This window comes from Poromitra crassiceps (genome assembly GCF_964638095.1).
Source record: "Poromitra crassiceps genome assembly, chromosome: 5".
Taxonomy (NCBI): Eukaryota; Metazoa; Chordata; class Actinopteri; order Beryciformes; family Melamphaidae; genus Poromitra; species Poromitra crassiceps.
Window position 1 is genome coordinate 16,612,446 of NC_139642.1, and position 14,605 is coordinate 16,627,050.

The 14,605-nt window shown below is 45.1% G+C and overlaps 1 protein-coding gene across 1 annotated transcript in view; it reads left to right on the forward strand.

Moving 5' to 3' along the window:
* The window catches only part of LOC310776342 (uncharacterized protein), a 35,071-nt gene extending 30,014 nt beyond the window's left edge, over nucleotides 1-5,057 (forward strand). Inside the window, 2 exon segments of the mRNA XM_083636538.1 lie at nucleotides 628-782; nucleotides 2,184-5,057. Of these exon segments, the coding sequence (XP_083492664.1) occupies nucleotides 628-782; nucleotides 2,184-2,662 (634 nt within the window). The 3' untranslated portion in view covers nucleotides 2,663-5,057.
* Nucleotides 5,058-14,605: the final 9,548 nt, after the last annotated feature.

Consider the following 14,605-nt stretch of genomic DNA (forward strand, 5'->3'; position numbering starts at 1 on the left):
CAAAAAGGTCAGAAAAAGTATTGTGTAATTAAAACTCAACAAACAAATGTACCATTTAAAAAAAGGTATTCACTTAGGACAGATGAACAACCATCCAAGCACAAAAGACAACTATAAAACATGTGTCAGTCAGTCATTAACCAGAAACATTCAACTGGACACAACAACAACAGTAGTAGTACATCAAATGTAGATATGGGCACAAATATATCTACACAAAATGCAGCCTTAAGTGCAGAATGTGTGTAATTCTGCTTTTGAGGTATGGATATGATGGCTGTGCAATCTATCTTCCAATGTCTTAGCTGTGCCACTATCTTTTTTTATTATTTTTAGTTTTCATATCCACCCAAAATACCAGCTTACGGTACCTATTAAATAAATTGACGAAAGACGAAAACTAACGATTTTCTCTATAATTTGATTTTTTTTGTTAGTTTTGTAAACACACAATACAGTTTCAATTAACTTTTTTTTGTCAAGCCTAATTTTAATTTTAATTTCAGTTAACGGAAATGTAATGTTTTTGTTGTTGTTGTTGTTGTTGTTGTTGTTTTTACACCGACATAGTTTTGGTTATTTTGTTCATTTTCGTGAACGATAATAACCTTGGTTCTCCCCCGGCAGCCTCACCCCAGGGAGGGGCATGGTAGGTGGGCAGCACTTCACCAGCGTGGCCTGGCCGGACGTCCAGGAGCTCCTGACCAAATACGCTGACAGCCCTGAGAGGAGCACCTCCTCTCCTCCTCTCTCCTCCTCCTCCCCGGCTCCTCTGCACCAAGGTAGTTTTGTAGTTTTTGTCTTATTTCGTTTTGACTTTTTGCTTTCAATTTCAGCGTAGGTTTCTTCTTCTTCTTCAGGTGCCTTGCATGTTGCACGCTTGGGCAGTCATGGCTTCCCACATCGAACGATCCCTCGCAGCGTCGGTGATGTTTCTCGTACTGTATGTTTAGGGCTGTTAGTTCTTTCACATCGTCCAGATACTTTCTTCTTTGTCTTCCTCTTCCACGTTTCCCAGGCAAACGGCCTTGTATTGTGAGGCATTCTATCTCTCCCTTCCTGATAACATGGACCAGGAATTTAAGTTTTCTCTCATTTAGTGTTTTCATGAAAGATCTTTCTGTGTGGGCGCGTTGGAGTACTGTCTCGTTGGTTGCTCTATCTTTGTATGATATCTTCAACATTCGACGAAGAAACCACATTTCTGCTGCTTCTAAGTTTCTATGTAGTTCTGGTGTTATAGTCCATGTTTCTGAAGCATACAACAAGATTGACCAGATGTAGCATTTTAGTAACTTAAGCCTTGTTGTCATAGAGATGTGTCTGTTGGTGAGAAAGTTTTTAATTTTTTGAAATGTTGTTTTGGCAATGGCAATTCTTCTTTTTATTTCAGTTTTGCTTTTAGCATCCTGTGATATAAAGCGTAGGTTTAATGAGTTGTTAAAGCGTTTTTGCTAGTTTGCTCGTATTCACTTGGGATGAACAATCATCCACAAAAGACAACTATAAAAGATGTGTCAGTCAGTGTGTTTGTGTCATTAACCAGATTCCACCCAACAATTGACAAAGATGAAAACAAACGGCATTTTCTCTATCATTTTAGTTTATTTTAATTAGTTATAGTGGAGCCGATTAAATAAAAATCATTCGCATGTGGAAAGAAGCACTGAAATTGGCACAAATACTCCTCTATTGTTCTTTTGATAAAAAACCTATTAGCCACGCAAAAAAAAAAAAAATGAATACTATTTTGGGGCAACTTTGTGTAAAATTATTCAATATGAATGATCTTGCCCTCAAACCAACATGTATGACATACACAGAAAAGCCAGATTTATTCCATGTAAAAAATGGCTGCCATTTTAAAAGATGGCTGCCATTTCAGCCATGTTTACCATAGAATTGCACTGTCTAGGGCGATTTTGATGACTCTGGTGTCAAATTACTTTCCCCCCCCCTTAACTGTGGAAGATTCAAAATTATACATCAGAAACCCTTTTTATATCTCCTCCTGTCATTTACTCTGCATATTTCTTAAAGTAACGTGAAAAATATGCATAAACATTATTTTAGCAAAACATTTACCTAACCTCTAATTAATGTAGACTTATTGTAAAGAGTTACCGTTTTCGTCATTTTGTTTCCGTTAACGATAATAACGTTGCTCTGTCCTCCCCCGCCAGGCGCCCAAACAGATTGGGGAGACCCAGAGCCAGAAGAGGGGAGCTGCCGCAGCCAGCTGATCTGCGCCTATGTTTCGCGGCCCCCCACGGCACAGAACCTCCCCCCCTCATGCCTGGTGCTCTCCTCCTCGGGCATGACCTCCCCTCCCCCTCACCAGTACCAGCACCAAAACTACCACCCTCTGGCCCAAAACTCCACCACACCCCCCCTGTCCTCCACTCCATCTCCCAGCCACTCAACTCCCCCCAAAGCGGGCAGCCAGAAGACCAGCTACGCCACCACTGTCAACCTCCAGATCGCCGGAAGCGGCCGGATCACCTCCTTCAGCACCGCGCAAGTCAGCCTGACCCAGACCCTGCAGGCCGGAGCTGGAACTGCGGTTGCACCTGGGGGACCGGGGGGGAGGAGAGTTAGCATCAACGGATTGTCTCCCCTTCCTCCTCACTCCCCCCTTCCCCAGAACTGTAAGAGACTATGAGACCAGACAGAAGGGGGGGGGGGGGGGGGACTCCGAGAGAGAGGAGGAGGTGTAGAGACAGGTGTTGAAAAGGTTAAAGGTTAAAGGCATTTCTGTTTGTAAAAGACAAATAGAGCACCGCAGGGATGATGTATTTTTGTAGGCCAAAAAAAAAAAAAAAAAAAAGGCCTTCCTGGTTCCCTCGCCTGAAAAGTTAATGGGATTTTTGTATGGAGATCTTGGTTAAACGGCAACCTTTGTGTTGAGCAAGAGTATCTTCACAAATGAGGACCACTGATTTTTGACGCATAAATGTGTTTGTTTAAAAATTTGCGATTTTCAGAAAACGCTTCCAAAATCCTAAACGTGGTCCTCATGATATAAAGATGAACACAAAGTTTGTCGTTTCATAAACTCTAGTTAACCACGGACGTGTATGTGCTGTGGTGAAGGAGAAACATCAGCATAGAGTTGTGTCATCGCTGATTTCCGGACGTTGAGCAGCTGTTTCCTGTCTGGACTCAGACTCTCAACCCTCCACTGGAGGTGAAGACACTTTCTAATCCAACCCACTGCTTTCAACGGATCCTCCTCAAATGGAGAAGCGCAGGGTCATTCTATAGGAGCAAGTTTATATCTAACGGATTTAAGACTTCAGTCCTCATCGTACCATCATGGGAAACACATGCGAGGGTGCCTTCTGTTCTATTGTGAGGTGCTTCAACAAGAAGCAGTTGACCTACAGTATCACAGATAGATCATTTTTTACCAGGCCACGGCTAGTATGTTTCAATAATGGGCTAGTGTAGATTTAACCAGGTTTTTAATGGATGGCAATGGACTTACTATGGAGGTGATTTTTTTTTTTTGAAACCAGTCAAAAATATATGGGGGACCTCAACCAATCAGTCGCATCCATTCCAGGATGTCCATTCACATCCGACGCCAGATTTGACATAAGGACGGGATTAAACTCCTACACTTATATTTGTAGTAATAATCTGAAAGTCGTTGAATGGACAGTTCGCTTTCTGAATGTCTCCGGACCACAATGTTTTGGACATTTTGGACAGTTTTGTAAAGGTTCTCTCAGTAACGTGTGCATTTGAAACAGAGTTACACGAATCGGTCGCTAACCCTGCCTCAACACACTGAGACTCTAGCCTTCAGCCAGTGTTGTATGTAATCACAGTTTGCTTCATGTAGTAGTATTATTATTATTATTATTATTATTATTGTTATTGTTCTTTTTCCAAATGATTTTTTTTGGTTAATATTCTGTTGAATATACAGCGATGTCCGGCTAACCAAGGCCAGTGTTTAAGGTTGGCATGGTGAGAACTGTGGTTATTAATAATCTATCTTTTAAATCTTGTTTATTCCTCTTTTTATTTTATTGTTTATTTATGAAGTTAGTCTTATTCTCTTTGGCACTTAATATCCTTAAGTAATGTCTGTATTTTGCACAGTGTCCTCTCGTGTGCCTCTCGTGTGTGTGTGTGTGTGTGTGTGTGTGTGTGTGTGTGTGTGTGTGTGTGCGTGTGTGTGCGTGTGTGTGTGTGCGTGTGCGTGCGTGTGTGTGTGTGCGTGTGTGTGTGCGTGCGTGCGTGTGTGTGTGTGCGCGCGGCCTGTCATAGGCAATTTTCGGGGACAAATTTCAGATTTAAGAATTGGGTCAGTGGTTAAGGTTAGGGTTAGGCAGGTTGTGTGTGTGTGTGTGTGTGTGTGTGTGTGTGTGTGCGCGCGTGTGCGTGACTAGACGTGTCTGGGAAGTTCTCCTATAACTTCAGACCAAGTGTGTTTCATGCTGTGTTGGTGGCCATAGTAACTATACTCTGTGGTTTATTGTCGTGAGAGTCTTTCCTGTTATCCTGTCCATCAGAAACCTTGTATCTTCAACTTCAACACGTTTTTTTTAAAAGGTGAATAGAAGTGGCTGGCGACTGCCCATGTAACGGAGGAAGCATGTGCTAGTCTACAACTCTCCCCGGATCGGCAGAGGGGGCGGAGCAACGACCAGCACAGCAGGGGAGAATTGGCCAAGTACAATTGGGGAGAAAATGGGAGGAAAATCCAGGAAAAAGGGGTAATTTAAATCAAACCACCTAGTGTCAAACTTCACTGGCTTCAATGGCAAAATGAAACAAGCTGTTGATAATGCACCAGAAAATGTAAAAAACAACAAAAACAGCAACACTCAAAATCAACATTGTAAAATGTCACCGAATGTATGTGAAATCAGCCACATTTTGGAAATAGGTGGTTTCTGCACGGCACTGATTACAGACTGTGTTAGGAAATAATATCATGTGTGTGTTTGGTGTTGGACGAGCTGGCGATAAGGGAAATATGACATCTTAATAATACCATCATAGCCCTGATAGAGTCAATGAGATGTATGGAAAATAAAGGTGTGTGATGCATAACCCAAACACAGCGCCTCCAAGTCTGTTATTTACTGTATTATATATACCCCATACTATTCACTGATATGATGTATACACCTACACAACAGGTTCATTCCACCTGCTACACCTATGCATTAATTAGACATATTCCAATGTACTGATTAGACCTAGACCCAGGGTTGGGACAATATTAAAGTAATGTAACCGATTACTTACTTTCAGTTACTTTTGACTACTGGAGTTGGTTACAGCAGGCTTTCAGCCTATCGAGTCTCTCCTGTTTCTTATTAATAATAATACAATAAATAAACATTTACAAATTATACACACAAAAAACAGAAAAAACAGAACTTTCGTGGGACGGGGTGTCAATATTTACAAATTATAAACAGAAAATGCACAAAAAAAAAGAACAGTTCAGAACAAAAAAACAAGACGGTTTTCGTGTGTGAGCAAGCTTATGACCGGACAACACAATTTTAAAGCTGTGTTTGTAAAACCACAAGTTATTTGGGCTGTGGACCAACGTGTCCCTTATTTTTTGTGTCAGACTGGGTTGGACCGGAAGGTCGTCAGTTCAGTCCCCGGGACCGGCAGGATCAATCTGGGTGGGGAAAGTGAAAAGGCAGTGCTTGCCCCTCCCTCATTACCACCGCAGAGGTGCCCTTGAGCAAGGCCCTTAACCCAAACCGCGCCAGTGAAGCTGCTCAGTGGAGCTGCTCAGTGGCCAGCAGATCAGACTGTGGTTGTACTGGTCAGCTTCCAGGTGTGAATTAGGGCTGCACGATTAATCGTATTTTCCTCGTCATCGCGATATGAAAATGCGCGATGAACACATCGCAAAAGTCACGTGTTATCGCAATTTTTTTTTTTTTTTTTTTTTTTTTACAGTGCACCTGAACGCAAGATGCCGGCTGAATAAGTGTCCAAATGTTCATGTCATTCTGGCCAATACTCCACTTCTGTTATAACATTTCAGTCTGGAATATGGAATATCTTTCAATAATCGTTATGACTAAAAGGCTAAAAGTAATCTCATGTGTAAGAAATGACTTCTACATTGAAGTAAACATGTAAATAATTAACTTGTTGGTTTTGGATTTTTTTTAGCTTCAAGAGTACATTTTTGTTCGTATGACCCTCAACACAGGCTTTGAGAATCCCCTGCCACTTACTGATACGTATGCTTAAATTAACACAATCATATTACAAAATGAATTTAGGCCCTCACTGTAATACTTCAGAAGTTGAATTTGAAGTTCAGCATTAATACATTTGTCATTTTTAGTCTTAGATTTACCTTTGTGTGTTATTGCAATATAAAACTACATAATTGAGAATCGATTCTAGATTCTGGAATCGAGAATCGATTCTGGAATCGGATCGTGACCCCAGGAATCGGGATCGGATCGGATCGTGGCTTAGCCGGATCGGAGCACCCCTACCCATTAATATTTTTGTTTATAGCATTTTATTTATTTATCGCAGGTCATATCGTCATCGCAATATTGAACAGTGTTATCGCACATCGCAGCTTTTCCTCATATCGTGCAGCCCTAGTGTGAATGTGAACAGGGTGCTCCTGAAAAGAGAACATTGCTCTCTCTGCTCTCTCTCTGGCACACCAATCACCTTACATGCGCATGTCACCTGTAAGGTGATTGGTGTGCTGGTTGGCAGACGTGGTGTAACTGGAGTTTCCACTGCTCCACCAGGAGCGTTTCCCAGAGAGTGAGACACTGAGCGAGAGAGATGAAGAAGAACTGGGAGAGAGCAATGAAAAAAGGGAGTCTCCTGGGGAAAGCGACTATCTGGGTGGACTTCACACCCGGACACAGGGCTGGCCATTTATGATGTCACTGATGATTGAGGAAGCTGCTCACCTCCAGTGCGGAGGTGCGGTCGCGCTATCTCCACTAAAAAATAATTATTAATCGATGATGATCATTAAAAATCGATTGAGCGTCTGCAGGCGGACTTCATGGTGCATTCAAGTGCACCTCGTAAACGTATGGTGCATTCAACTGCACCTCATAAAATCGGAAATCTATACGCGAAGGCCGCAAAGGTTGTTTATAACCGGAAAGGTTCTTTCTTTTTCTTCTTATTTCCCTAAGAAATACTGTACATATATACACCTATTTGTAGTAGTAGTTACTAAACTCATAACAATATCCTATTCAGTTCCATATAGACATGAGAATGTAGGAAACGCCTATCCCTCCAGTTGGATTTCGAAATTCTCCCTCTCAAGGTTGGCAAGAATGGTAGTGTCATGCTTTCCCTTTCATTTTGCACGGCTGCACTTTGGCTTGGACCGTTGGGACACCTTCCTCCGGTCTGTGACAGACAGCTCACTCTGCAGGGGTTTCAGTGGAAGTTCTTCATCCTGTTTGTGACAGCTCACTCTGCAGCGGTTTCAGTGGAAGTTCTTCATCCTCTTTGTGACAGATCACTCTGCAGCGGCCTCAGTGGAAGTCAGTCAGGGTAAGTGTCAGCTATAAGACTGTCAAAAGTAGGCTACATGATGGTGTCTGTATGTTTGTGTCGTTAATTCAGCTGAGTCTTCAAAGTGTCTCGGGATGAATGAAGGAGTCCGACATACCCACAAAAACAAATGTTATAATTCAGGGCCATTCAACTGGCGGCCCGCGGGCCAATCAAGTCCGACCGGCCCGCGAATGAGTTGACGATGATGAATTGACGTACGAATTAATTCGCACGAAAAAAAACACTCCCGATGTGTAAGGACCTTTAGTCTCCCTCGCCTCTCTCTCCCAGTCTCTCTCCTTACTTAATTACTTACTTGTGTGTGTGTGTGTGTGTGTCTGTGTCACTGATGACATCATCAGTGATGTCACAATAATGTCACAATGCCTATGCATGAGAACATGAGAACTATAGCCTTGTGTGTGTGAGTGAATTTATGACATCACTGATGATGTCATCAGTGGGACAGAAGAGGGACTGATGTCAACAGTGGTTTATGACATCACTGATGTCACAGTGGTTTGACATCACTGATGATGTCATCAGTGGGACAGACAGAAACACAGAGCCCCAGCTTTATTATATACTTGTGTAACCGAGTTGAATCAGCGCGGATTCCTCGTGAGTCCCGAGTGGTAGCGAGTGGATTGGTTAAACTCACTCCCCAGTATAAAGGCAAGTTAATCAGCTCCGCCAAGGGAGCTAGCTCTCTTGGTGTTGCGGTTAACATGCTGGACTCCCAAGCCGAGGGTCGGCAGTTCGAATCCACCCCTGGACAAGCCCTTAACATGGGTTGCTGCTAGTACCACCTACACAACGCCGTTACACTTGGTTGTGGGATAAGTGCCTTATTCAAGGGAGCGAAACATGTGGTGCAAGTGTTATTGATTTATTTCCCTCATGCAGACTTTCCCAGCTCGCCCAGGGGTTCAAACGCACGGCTTTTTGGTCACAAAGGAACACAGTATATAAATATGGAACCAGAACCAAGAGAAAGACCAAAGAGAACATGAAAGTTTAAACACGGTCATCAAATGATTTCGGTAAAACAGGCTGTCATGTCAGATAACATGAAATTGAAAACACATGGTAATTTCCATGTGTTTCCAACGTAGGCGTGTCATGTCAGGAAACTGGACCAGTTGGGAAATTCCAGAAAGATACGCTGTGTGCTGAGATTAGAATAACTATCATTAATTTCTAGTACAATTTATCAAATGGAACGGGTTAGTTTTTCTGTTGCATAACAGACGTAGACAGCAACAGAGACTTTCTATTTAATTTCCATGTTTCAAGTCCTGACTCATTGGGTGGTTTGCATAATAATTGCACTGCCTGTCATTGAGGTAAATAACGCTAGGACTCGGGGGCGAGGCTTGTGCAGGTATGGAAGCCTAGCTGGCCACTTTCCAGTTGCAAATGCTGTGAATGAACCCGTTAAGATATTTCACAACCTTCCCGCCATCGTGAACTGAATCCACAGAAAAACTTATGACATGCAGCAGGAAGTCAACATGAACTGAGTCACTTGATAAATGTCCACTTTCTCACACACACACACACACACACACACACACACACACACACACAATTTCAGCATAAATTGAGTTTATCAGGAATACCCTGAATCACTCAGGCCAGATTTGTGGCAGCAGCTGTCTAGACATCTGTCTAGAACTGTAGGACATCGGTGACCTGGCCATTCTTTCATTCGTGGGGGCTATGGGGCATTCCTTTTGGTACTCTGAACGGGATTTCAAGGGTCAAAAGTCGTGAAGCTTCACGACTTTTGACCTTTTTGACCTTTCCCACCGATCTGCCCAACAAACGCTGCAATGCATCATTGGACTGCTGGTGTTGAGATAGCACTAAGGACCTTGTTGTCCTGCTGTTTGCGTCTGTAGTCTGACAGAGCTGCTTTGATGGCATCTTCTGCCAGCATAGAGCAGTGAAGCTTGACTGGAGGAAGGCTGAGTTCTCTGGCAATGTCTGTGTTCTTGATCTTCAGAGCTTCCTCAATAGTTTTCCCCTTCACCCACTCGGTTAGCAGAGAACTAGAGGCGATAGCTGAGCCGCAGCCAAACGTCTTGAATCGTGCGTCCACAATCTTTCCATTTTCATCCACCTGGATCTGAAGTTTCATTACATCACCACAGGCTGGCGCACCCACCAATCCAGTCCCCACGTTCTTGGCATTTTTATCAAGGGAACCAACATTTCTGGGGTTCTCATAGTGGTCCACCACGTTTTTGTGATAAGAACAAAGTGCACTCAGCTCTGGGGTGAGAAGCCTTCTACCAAACAACATCAGCTGGGACAGAGAATTTTGTAAGGAGAACATCAGCATATTTCTTTTACACAGTCGTCCAATTTATAACCTTAGCAGGGACGGATTTATGATATCACTGATGATGTCACAATGTCTATGACATCATCAGTGAGTATGACATCAGTATTATGCCATCATTGATGATGTCTGGATAAATGCATCAGTTCTATAGATCAGTGATTTATGACAGACACTGATGATGTCATAGACATTGTAAGATCATCAGTGATGTCATAAATCCTTCCCTGCCAAGGCTCACTGATGTCAGTGAGTGATGACGTCATCAGTGATGTCAGTGATGATATCATTGATGACAGTGATAATGTCATCAGTGATGCCATCACTGGAGCAATTGTGAGGTCTCAGTGAGTGATGTCATCAGTGATGATGTCACACACAGAGTGCCATCACTCTGAGTGATACTCTTGTCTTCTGGTCAAGGTCAATGTTATTATCCCATAGGGAAATTCAGGTGGTCTAAGGTGCAAACATAAAAACGTGTAGGAACATAAGAAACATTCAATCACATGAGAGATCGAAGGTGCAAACATAAAAACATGTATGAGCATAAAAACATTGAATCACATGAGACATAACAGTTTCAGTTTCGTGTACTACATGTCTCTGTCCAGTGTGCAGTGCGCGCACACACACACACACACACACACACACACACACACACACACACACACACACACACACACACACACACACACACACACACACACGCAGATTGCTCATTTAACAGTCTGATTGCAGATGGAACAAAGGACTTGCTGAACCGGGTGATGTCACCCTTGACATTGTGACATCATCTGCACACATTTGCTCAACTGAGCATGCTCAACCCGAGTGATGTCATCAGTGAGTGATGTCATCAGTAACTAACAGATTTGCTCGCGTTGCTGACATCACTGATGTCACAGACAATTGATGTTGTCAACTGAGCATGCTCGGCCCGATGACACACAAACACACACACACACACCACAGATGATGTCACAATGTCTATGACATCATCAATGGTCAATGCCCATGCAGGTCTGAAACTGCACATGGGCATTGATGTGTCACTCACGCTTGTGATGTCATCTGTGAAGATGTCATCAGTGATGATATCAGTGATTGATGTCATCAGTGATGTCACTTGAAGAATTGTGATGTCATTGGTGATGTCATCAGTCATCACTGTGACATCATCAGCGACCTTGTGATGTCATCGGTGATGATGTTATCAGTGATGGCATAGATGACAATGATCAAATCAAATCTCAACGAGGTCACCGATTATCGGGAGTCCGAGCCGTCGAGCAGCGAGGGAGGTCGTCGTGTGGCACGAGGGCCGAGAGGTCCGGGAACATGGAGGTCGCGGCCTTGCCCGCCCGACAGACAGACAGACAGACAGACAGACAGACAGACAGATAGATAGATACAGTAGATAGATAGACAGACAGACAGACAGACAGACAAACAGACAGATAGATAGATAGATAGATAGATAGATAGATAGATAGATAGATAGATAGATAGATAGATAGATACATAGATAGATAGATAGATAGATAGATAGATAGATAGATAGATACATACTGTAGATAGATAGATAGATAGATAGATAGATAGATAGATAGATAGATAGATAGATAGATAGATAGATAGATAGATAGATAATGTGAGAGCAATCTGCTGCAAGGCATCGTCTGCCGGAAAGCCATTAGAAGAAGAACAAGAAATTGGTCAGGACGGTCACTGACACTGACTCTGCCTCTAGTTAAAATCTTCTTCTGCACAGTCTGCCATGGTTACAGACATGCAGTCAAATCACGTGTTAGATTCACACGTTGGTGAATCTAACACGGCAGTTCATGAGAATGTGTTGATTGATTTTGCTAGGTGTTGAAGTGTTGAAGCATTTACAGGCTGATTTATGAGGCTCGTCCCATCCGCACAGGGGATGAGGAGGAGACCACCAGAGACAGGAGGAGGAGACCACCTATCCAGAGACAGGAGGAGGAGCAGGAGGAGGAGACCACCTATCCAGAGACAGGAGGAGGAGCAGGAGGAGGAGACCACCTATCCAGAGACAGGAGGAGGAGCAGGAGGAGGAGAGTGCTAACGAGAGGGGAGAGAGAGAGGAGGAGGAAACACAAAGAGGGACTGAGATACACTGCAGTCTCTGGTGCTTGAAAGGGGAAGGGGGGAGCTGGGAGGGAGGAGTGACACAAGAGAGAGGAGGAGGAGGCGGAAATAAGGGGGAGGAGAGTGAAAGACTCGGAAGAGAGGGAGGTGTGAGAGTGAGACACAGAGCAGTATAGGCTGCGCACACCCCGCTCCAGCAAGCTCCTCATCTGTCTGTCTGTCTGTCTGTCTCCTCTCTCATCTGTCCTTCTCACAGACACCCGCTTTCAGCCCTGAGGAGCACGAGGAGTCCAGCCGGCAACCTTCAGACCACGACACAAACCACCTGTTAGCGAGGAGCACGAGGAGTCCAGCCGGCAACCTTCAGACCACGACACAAACCACCTGTTAGCGAGGAGCACGAGGAGGAGTCCAGCCTGCAGCCTTCAGACCACGACACAAACCACCTGTTAGCGAGGAGCACGAGGAGGAGTCCAGCCGGCAGCCTTCAGACCACGACACAAACCACCTGTTAGCGAGGAGCACGAGGAGTCCAGCCGGCAGCCTTCAGACCACGACACAAACCACCTGTTAGCGAGGAGCACGAGGAGGAGTCCAGCCTGCAGCCTTCAGACCACGACACAAACAACCTGTTAGCGAGGAGCACGAGGAGGAGTCCAGCCTGCAACCTTCAGACCACGACACAAACCACCTGTTAGCGAGGAGCACGTGGAGTCCAGCCGGCAGTCTTCAGACCACGACACAAACCACCTGTTAGCGAGGAGCACGTGGAGTCCAGCCTGCAGCCTTCAGACCACGACACAAACCACCTGTTAGCGAGGAGCACGAGGAGGAGTCCAGCCTGCAACCTTCAGACCACGACACAAACAACCTGTTAGCGAGGAGCACGAGGAGGAGTCCAGCCTGCAGCCTTCAGACCACGACACAAACCACCTGTTAGCGAGGAGCACGAGGAGTCCAGCCTGCAGCCTTCAGACCACGACACAAACCACCTGTTAGAGAGGAGAACGAGGAGTCCAGCCTGCAACCTTCAGACCACGACACAAACCACCTGTTAGCGAGGAGCACGAGGAGTCCAGCCTGCAGCCTTCAGACCACGACACAAACCACCTGTTAGCGAGGAGCACGAGGAGGAGTCCAGCCTGCAACCTTCAGACCACGACACAAACCACCTGTTAGCGAGGAGCACGAGGAGGAGTCCAGCCTGCAGCCTTCAGACGAGACAAACCACCTAGCGAGGAGCACGAGGAGGAGTCCAGCCTGCAGCCTTCAGACCACGAGACAAACCACCTGTTAGCGAGGAGCACGAGGAGGAGTCCAGCCTGCAGCCTTCAGACCACGAGATAAACCACCTGTTAGCGAGGAGCACGAGGAGGAGTCCAGCCTGCAGCCTTCAGACCACGAGACAAACCACCTAGCGAGGAGCACGAGGAGGAGTCCAGCCTGCAGCCTTCAGACCACGAGACAAACCACCTGTTAGCGAGGAGCAGGAGGAGGAGTCCAGCCTGCAACCTTCAGACCACGACACAAACCACCTGTTAGCGAGGAGCACGAGGAGTCCAGCCTGCAACCTTCAGACCACGACACAAACCACCTGTTAGCGAGGAGCACGAGGAGTCCAGCCTGCAACCTTCAGACCACGACACAAACCACCTGTTAGTAGACACACATTTTTTGTTGCACGAGGAGTCTTGGAATTTGCAGATTTTTTTTTTTTGCCTTTATGTGTCATCCTTACTTTTTTTGTGCATCTTTGTCTTTATTTGATAGTAAAGTAGGGAGACAAGAAAAGAATGGGAAAGATAGGGAGAGACATGCAGCAAAGGGCCATGGGTTGGATTCGAACACGGGTCCACCACAAGAAGGACTAAGCCTTTGTGGTATGCGCTCTACCACCCGTTTAGTGAGTCTTGCAGATTGAGGGTATTTGTGAAGTGAACAGACACACATGAGTTTGCTTTGCTGGCTTGTTTTTTTCTTCTCCAAATGGCTGTGATACAAGAACATCTGAATAGAGATTTCACATGCTGCTAAAACCATGTTTTGCAGATGAGGGCTGCTGCTCAAAGATCAAGATCCCACAGCAACATCAGATAGGAGAGTAGTGGAGAGTAGTGGAGCCCACGGCTCATCTTTATGTGCTGCATACATAAATCACTAGCGATGTTCCGACAGCAACGTGACACGAAGTTATGCACCAAATGACTTTGTAAGATGATCCTCCAGTACTCACCTGACCTCTGAGAACATCCAGATGTGTTGCGTTTCACGCACTTTGAACTCAACCTCTGTGCGTTTGGGCAAAGCTCAGCTGTGAAACATGAGTTTGAACTGATCGACCGATAGCGGGTTCATCACAGAGCTTTCAATCGATAGGAATTGTTGTTCATTTCTCTGGCGAAGTCTGACTCTCTTCTCTTTTCTTCTCCCAGCGTCACATTCCTGTTGTTGGAAGCTGCCCAGCTGGAACCCGTCGGGGAAACAACACTCTCCTGACGTTCAACGAGCCGAGAAAGCTGAACTCTCCTGACGTTCAACGAGCCGGGGGAAGCTGAACTCTCCTGACGTTCAACGAGCCGAGGAAGCTGAACTCTCCTG